At 46.8% G+C, this 8288-nt stretch overlaps 1 protein-coding gene across 1 annotated transcript in view; it reads left to right on the top strand.

Annotated features, from left to right (window-relative positions):
• The window catches only part of GOLM1 (golgi membrane protein 1), a 73351-nt gene that overhangs the window by 51406 nt on the left and 13657 nt on the right, over window positions 1–8288 (top strand). The window contains exons 5-6 of the mRNA XM_017515611.2: window positions 1443–1545; window positions 7378–7507. Coding sequence (XP_017371100.1) covers window positions 1443–1545; window positions 7378–7507 — 233 coding nt within the window. The remainder of the gene's footprint in view (window positions 1–1442; window positions 1546–7377; window positions 7508–8288) is intronic.

Below are 8288 nucleotides of genomic sequence, written 5' to 3'. Positions count from 1 at the left end.
TTTTTTTTGAGACAGGGTCTTACTCCATTGCCAAGGCTGGAGTGCAGTGGTGTGATCTCGGCTCACTGCAACCTCTGCCTCCCAGGTTCAAGCAGGTCTCCTGCCTCAGCCTCCCAAGGAGCTGGGATTACAGACACTTGCTACCATGCCTAGCTAATTTTTGTATTTTTAGTAGAGATGGGATTTCACTATGTTGGTCAGGCTGGTCTCGAACTCCTGACCTTGTGATCCGCCCGCCTCGGCCTCACAAAGTGATGGGATTACAGGCGTGAGCCACCGCACCTGGCATCGTTCATTTTTTGACTGTTGATTTGTGTTCTGTTGTCTCATGCTTAGTTGGATTGTGGAGTGTTTTCAGTTAAGCATATTAAAGTATCATTTATATACAAGAATATTTACCCCTCGTGGGTACAGTCAGATAAGTCCTGACAAATAATCTCGCGGATCACCACCACAGTCAACATGGCATGTGCCCACTGCTCCAGGATCCCACACCCATGCCCTGGGAAGGTCACCAGTCCCCTCCCTCTCGGCCCAGCACCCACCCAGCTGTTCTCTTCACCACAGTTTTGTCTCTTGAGGGTATCATATGCATGCTTTTGGGATGAGTCCATGTTACTCATGGAAGCCTTGTGTTTTATTTCAGTTTATCTTCCACCTGAGACTATTGTAGGTCTAGTGTTGTGAGGGCACACCTCGGGGATGCCGGCATCTGTCCCGGCCCGTCTCTCTGGCTGTGTCTGGGCTCAGCTGCTGCTGCTGCCCACTCTGGTATCCCCCTGGTGGCTGCCCTCCCCTCCACGCCAGCTTGGCCCTTTGTCCACCAGGGTTCTTTTATATGCCAAGTCATCAGGGCAGCAGGGATGGGGCTGATTAATTTTCTTACAGAAAGCCCCAGTTTCCCTGATGAGAGTGCTGGGTGATTAAATGGGCACAGGGCCTTGGAGAGTGGCTTGGCTGTGAATAAATGACCGGAGGGAGGGTGCTGGCAGGCAGCCTGCTGGCTGAGGGCAGAGAGTCCAGCAGGAGTGGCTGCTTATCTGACCAAACATCAAAAATCAGTGTTTTACAGATGGAAGGATTAGTTGGCCGAGCATGAGGGCAGGATGGTACGTGTGACCTTTGGGGGCACATAGAAGCTTCCAATGTATGTTAGGGGCTGGAGGTGAAAAGGATTTTCATTTTCTCCAAATGAGAGACATTTGGAAAAGGATCAAGACGCAGGTTCTTTTGGGTTGATGCTCTTCCAGAACACTTTCCACAGCTGGGGTGGTGACTCTGGGGACGGGCTGTGTTTTCAGCTTTTTCTCTGTCCTCTCCTTCGTCCTGTTCTGTCCTTGCCCTTTATGTTCTGATGTGTGAGTCTGCCTCTGTCATGTTTTGGCTGAACAGCATGACAGCTGTGCCTGTGACCTGTGCAATTCCTTGTTCCCTTGGTGTAGACCAGCTAAAGACCCTGCAGAGGAATTACGGCAGGCTGCAGCAGGATGTCCTCCAGTTTCAGAAGAACCAGACCAACCTAGAGAGGAAGTTCTCCTATGACCTGTAAGTGCACCTCAGAGTGTATGCCACCAGGGCAGGGTGCATGCCACCTGGGAGGTGGCGGGTTAAGCTGAGGGCAGCAGATGGAGACATAACCTCTGATGGAGCATGCACCTTCTGCTCCGTCTAGGACTCTCAGAAAGGCACGGGCCCCTCTAGGATTCATGTCCTACACAAACGCACAAGGAGGCCAGTTCTCAGCAGGAAATGAATTACTCAGCGTGCCTTAAAATGTAACATGAAACTCTGTAAAGCACAGGTGTATTGGTTAAGTCAACAGCATAAAGCTTTTAAAAATGTGTTCCATAGGTGCTCACATGTAAGCGAAATCAAATTTGCTGACTCAAACATTTTGACTAAAAAAGACATTCTGGCAAAATATTGATATATTAATAGTTTATTGCCTGGTGATGATTGTGGGAATTTTGTTTTCTTTGGACTTTTCAGTGATTTTCCAAATTTTTACAGTGAGAGTGGAGCACTTTTATAATCAAATTGAAGCAACACTAAACTATTAAAAAGTGAGCTAAACACCGTGGGAAGACAGTAAAAACCAGTTTACAAGTTTCCCTGCCCTTTTTTTTCCCTCATAAAACAGTAAGTTTGGGATTCAGAAAGAACCAGCCACCTGCAGCCCAACTCTTGTGACTGTCCTTTCCCCTGCGACTTAACTCTCTCCAGTCCATGCCCAGGTTCACACGAATAATTTACTTAACTGCAGTCATCAAAAAATTTTAATCATTTTTTAATTTACTTGTGTGTGTGTGTGTGTGTGTGTGTGTGTGTGTGTATTCTTTTTTTTTCTTTTAAGACAGAGTTTTGCTCTGTTGCCCAGGCTGGAGTGCAGTTGGCATAGTCTCAGCTCACTACAACATCTACCTCCTGGGTTCAAGCATTCTCCTGCCTCAGCCTCCTGAATAGCTGGGACTACAGGTGCCCGCCACCATGCCTGGCTAATTTTTGTATTTTTAGTAGAGACGAGGTTTCACCACGTTGACCAGGCTGGTCTCAAACACCGACTCCAGGTGACCTACTCGCCTTAGCCTCCCAGAGTGCTGCCGTTATAGGTGTGAGCTACTGCGCCCAGCCAGTCTCTTATTTTTTAATTTTTAAATTTAAAAAGTTGTATTACTTGCATTATATTTAAAACATCCATATAGCTCCAAACTGTCTTATCTTTTAAAAATTACCATTTTGGATTATTTCATTCTATTAAGGCTCACCTGTAGTTTAGCTTGTTGCTGGGTGTGAATTGTCAAATTGCATTCTGAAAGGATTTGAGCCATCTGCATGGTCACCAGCAACCTGGGAGAATCAGTTGCCTCACATGCATTGAGTTCTTGGGGATTTCCACGTTCTTCCAAAACATTGTTCACCTGCCATAATATCTTCCTACTAACTTTATAACCACATGCAACTGAAAACATGAAGCCCTAAGGACATGTCTCTATAGAGGATATGAGCAACTAGTCAATAGAAGGGAATTGTGGCCAGGTGCAGTTGTTCACGCCTGTAATCCCAGCATTTTGGGAGGCCAGGGTGGGTGGATCATGAGGTCAGGAGTTTGAGATCAGCCTGGCCAACATAGTAAAACCCCATCTCTATTAAAAATACAAAATGTTAGCCAGGCGTGGTGGTGGGTGCCTGTAATCCTAGCTACTCAGGAGGCTGAGGCAGGAGAATTGCTTGAATCTGGGAGGCAGAGGTTGCAGTGAGCTGAGATTATGCCACTGCACTCCAGCCTGGGCGACAGAGCGAGACTCCATCTCAAAAAGAAAGGAAATGTGATTGTCACCCATATGTGTGGAACTTTATTCAGCTATGCCAGTGGTTCTTGAGTAGGGGCACTCTTACACTTAGCAGGCCTTTGGCATTGTTTGGAGACATTTTTGTCTGTCATGGCTTACAAGGAGGCTGCTACTGGCATCTAGTGGGGAGAGGCCAGCAACACTACTAAATATTCTATAATCCACTAGACAGCTTCCCACAGCCAGGTTTTGTCTGGCCTAAAACATACACAGTGCTAAGGTTGAGAAACCTTGAATTAGGCTGATAATCAAAGAATTGCATCTAAACAGAAATGAAGTACCTCAGTCTTTTTTTTTTTTTTTTTTTTTTTGAGACAGAGTTTTGCTTTTGTTGCCCAGGCCAGAGTGCAATGGTGTGATCTCGGCTCACTGCAGCCTCTGCCTCCCAGATTCAAGTGATTGTCCTGCCTCAGCCTCTCTGGTAGCTAGGACTACAGGCATGTGCCAGCACACCCAGCTAATTTTGTATTTTTAGTAGAGACAGGGTTTCTCCACGTTGGTCACGCTGTTCTCGAACTCCCGATCTCAGGTGATCTGCCCACCTCAGCTTCCCAAAATGCTGGGATTACAAGCCACCGCAGCTGGCCATAAGTATGTTGGTCTTATTACTCATCATTTAAAGATACCTTAATGCAAATATTTCCCTCACATAGATTGAAACATAAAAAGCCATAAATGGCTTCACTAGATAAATGTTGGCCTAGAAGGTTTTGACCTGCTGGAAACCAGCCCAGTGACAGGGAAGGAATCTCTGTTCCCCATGTAGGAGAGCTTGGGCCGAGGCGATGGGTGGACACCTTTAACCTGGGCTGGAGATGCATGCAGGGCACACTCCTTTTTTTTTTTTTTTTGAGCAAAGTCTTGTTCTGTAGCCCAGGCTGGAGTGCAGTGGCGTGATCTCGGCTCACCACAATCTCTGCCTCCTGGGTTCAAGTGATTCTTTTGCCTCAGCCTCCCAAGTAGCTGGGATTGCACCTACCACTGCACCCAGCTATATTTTTTGTATTTTTAGTAGAGATGGGGTTTCACTATATTGGCCAGGCTGGTCTTGAACTCCTGACCTCAGGTAATCACTCACCTTGGCCTCCCAAAGTGCTGGGATTACAGGTGTGAGCCACTGCGCCTGATCAGATGCACTCCTTTTTCTCCTGGTGGGTTGATACCTAGATTGAAAGCTCTTTCTGGCTGGCTGTGTCTATTTCACTGCCTGTGCCCAAGGCCCTGTACTAGATATGCTTCCTGGGGGTAATGTTCATGGAATGTTGGAAGCGAAAAAGAGCTAGGTATTCTTAACTTTCTTTGGATTATAGGCCCTTTTAGAGAAGCTAATAAAAAGTACAAACACTTCGTTAGCAAATTTATAAATGGACCTCTGCCTAAAGTTGTGCAATTTGTGCGAATTCTTAGGGTGCGTGAAACATAACTGCACACCATCCATTAAAACATCCTGTCTGGTCCAGTCCTTCTATGGAAGGCAGTGCCAAGGACACAAAAGCCGATGGAAAGGCCAGTTTCCTGATGTACAAGGTAGTATTCTTTCCTTGAAGTCAGCCAGCACACATTCCACTTTTTACTCTCCTACACCTGTGGCAGGCATCACTGAGCAATCACTGCGCTCCATCCAGAAATAGCTTTGCTTCTTTCTCCCTGGAGTACCGAGTCAGCACATGAGATGAGAACCACTCACTATCTCCTTGCTGTGAGGAAACAGAGTTTCCAGTGTTGATACTGGAATATAATACTGTGATGGTCAGTGCCCTGGATGATGGGATCCCCTGCACTGATAGATCCTTGTGTCGAACACACTTCATCAATGGTACTCTGACCATCAGTTGCACCAGTTATAGTAATCACTAGTGGCCCAAGTCCTGTGTTTCTCTCCAATTTGGCCCCAGTTAATGCTGACCTACTTGCCACTTGCATGTAAGAAAAAGCCAACCTGAGGCCTCAGGAAGAAACACTGTCACAATCTGCATGACCTGTGTCTCAGAATTGAGGACAGAGGTAGTTCGGCACCTGGCTGTCAAGCTGGAATGTGGAAAGCCGCACTTCATCTGCAAGGATGCAAGATAAAGGCTCTTTGTACTTTGTTTTAGCAGGGCTGGGAGCAGGTGCAACCAGTACTATCCTTTTGCAGGTTTAAAGGTCCAGGATAAAAAAAAAAAATAAAGGTCCAGGATAGCAAATGACCTGCTCATTTACTTTTGCACTATCAGATAGCTCTCTTTTTGTTTGCTGTGTTTAAGCTCCTGTGCACTAGTCTACCACCTGTGGCTTGTATGTTTGTGAGAATTGTATTTAAATGAAATTTCCACCTGCTCTCTCGGCTGTCCAAGGTCAGGAACTCTGCAGTGCATTATTTCGGCAGCACCTGGTACCCTTGTGTGTGTGTGTGTGGTACATTGTGACCCCATGGTGCTTTGAACTAAAGGGTGTATTTCAAGAGTCAGAGATTGAATGTGATGTTCACATTTGGCTCTGAAATGCCTGCGACTCAGAAAAGGCGAGCTGAGCTGTGAGCTGTGTGGTGGAGAGGGCACAACGGTAAGGAGCCCTGGAGTCTGGCTTCAGCTTCAGCCTCTCTGTGTCCCTGGGCCATGGCAGACAACCATGTCACCCCTTAGCATTCTTACTTGCAAAACGAGTAATTCCCTTAATTACTTCATAGCTCTTGTCGAAATACTCGTAAAGTAAATTCTAGTCAGAAAGCTGAAGCAATGCCTGAAAGTCTGTTCCAACAGCACTTCAACCAAGTGTCCTCCAGTTCAGTTCAAGTTTTGACACTACCCACTTAGCACAGACCCCTGAGGTTAAGGGGCTCCATCCCATATGACTGCTTCCGCCTCCAATGCCAGCCACAAGTCTGATGTGTCCCCCAGCCACCCTCACTTCTGCCTGGCTGGCTACAACTTTAGGAGTTACCCACCACCCCCTCAAGTTTGATAATTTGCCAGAATGACTGTCACGGAATTCAGGAAAGCTGTATTTACTTTTACGGAACAGCCCAGTGGTACAGTCCTAAGGTGAGGGCTGGCAGTGTGGGGGACAGGGGAGCTGCTGTCCTGTGGAGTCAGCTTCTCCCATCTAGTGCATTGTTATGTACCCAGCCAGAAAGCTCTGCAAGCCTTGTGGTCTGGAGTTGGAGGGCTTTTTTTATTTGTTTCTTTTTGAGATGGAATCTCTAGCTGTTGCCAGGCTGGAGTGTAATGGCGCCATCTTGGCTCACGGCAACCTCTGCCACCCCGGGTTCAGGTGATTCTCCTGCCTCAGCCTCCTGAGTAGCTGGGACTACAGGCGCACACCACCACGCTCAGCTAATTTTTTAGTAGAGACCAGGTTTCATCATGTTGGTCAAAATGGTCTTGATCTCGACCTCATGATCTGCCTGACTCAGCCTCCCAAAATGCTGGGATTACAGGCATAAGTCACTGTACCCAGCCAAGTTTTTTATATAGGCATGACTGATGAAACCATCAGCCATGGGGATGAACTCAATCTCCAGTCCCTCTCTCCTCCCCAGAGGAGGTGGAGCTGAAAGTTCCAACTTTCCAGTCATGTGGTTGGTTCTTCTGGCAGTGTCTCTGTCCTGAAACTCTCTGACGCCCATCCTTCCCCAACCCCTGACAGTCCCCTCATTAGTATAAACTCAAGTCTGGTCCAGAGGGGCTTGTTATAAATAGCCAGATACTCTCTCAGGAACTTCCAAGGGTTTTAAGAGTTCTGTGCCAGTAGCCAGGCACAAAGACCAATACATGTATTTTTTTTTTCTGCAGATTGTATGTTAAAAAACATTTTTTTTTTCCTAATCAGTAAAGTTCACTGTTTCAGAACAATGGTGTTTTTTTAATGTGTTTCTTTTGGTCACTTAATCGTTGAACACACACATGTTGCCCTGTCTTAAGTGCCACTTCAGATGAAGTGCCTGAAGCAGGAAGAGGGTCTGTGTCTCTTATGGAAGTGGATGTCACTGTCCAGCAGAGACACAGCCATAGACATCAGGCCTTTTCTTTGCTTTCTTCCACCAAAGGAGCCAATGCATCAATCAGATGAAGGAGGTGAAGGAACAGTGTGAGGAGCGAATAGAAGAGGTCACCAAAAAGGGGAACGAAGCTGTAGCTTCCAGAGACCTGAGTGAAAACAACGACCAGAGTCAGCAGGTAACTGGGGAATTTCTGCCAACAGTTTCTAGAAAGTACCCCTGTCTTCAGGCGTTTTATTTCTTGTATCTGCCATCTGGCTTTCTCTGGTCTCTGACCTCCCTTGTGGGCTTGGCTCCCTGAGATACAACAGAGCAGAACCTGGTCCTGGGCTGCCTGGACCCTAACCAAGTGTGCTGGCCTCCAGCCCCACTTCTCAAGCTCAGGGCTTTACAGGAATTAACCTATTTCAAGTTCATAGCCAGCCTCGGACAGAGTTGCTGTTTTCCTGATTTGAGGATCCCCAGGCCCACGGGAGGGGTTAAGTTCTGTGGCCAGCATCACACCTGGTCAGTGGTAGAGCCCATCAAGACCTCAGGTCTGTCCGGTCCACGCCTCGTGCTGTCAGCCCGCCTCCCCTGCAGAGCACGGCCCACGAAGCTGCTGCCTGAAGCCTTCTTCGTGATCGTTGGTTGGTTTTTTAAAAACATAGCAGCTTCATTAAGATATAATTCACATTCCCTGTGATTCACCCATAGAAAATTTACAATTCATGGGTTCTGGGTATAGTCAAAAAGTTATGTAGCCATCACCACAGTCAATTTCAGAACATCTTTATTGCCACAAAAGAAACCCTGTATCCATTGGTTCTCCTTTATTTATCTTCAGTCCCCACGGCGCTAGACTGCCAACCCCTACTTTACTTTGTGTCTCTTGATTTGCCTGATCTGGACAATTTCCTGTCAATAGAATCATAGATGTGTGGTCTTTTGTGTCTGGCTGCCTTTTTTTTTTTTTTTTT

The sequence above is a fragment of the Cebus imitator genome, unplaced genomic scaffold, assembly GCF_001604975.1.
Source record: "Cebus imitator isolate Cc_AM_T3 unplaced genomic scaffold, Cebus_imitator-1.0 Scaffold553, whole genome shotgun sequence".
Taxonomy (NCBI): domain Eukaryota; kingdom Metazoa; phylum Chordata; class Mammalia; order Primates; family Cebidae; genus Cebus; species Cebus imitator.
The sequence above is the reverse complement of the archived record's forward strand: the minus strand, read 5'-3'. Positions and strand labels throughout refer to the sequence as shown.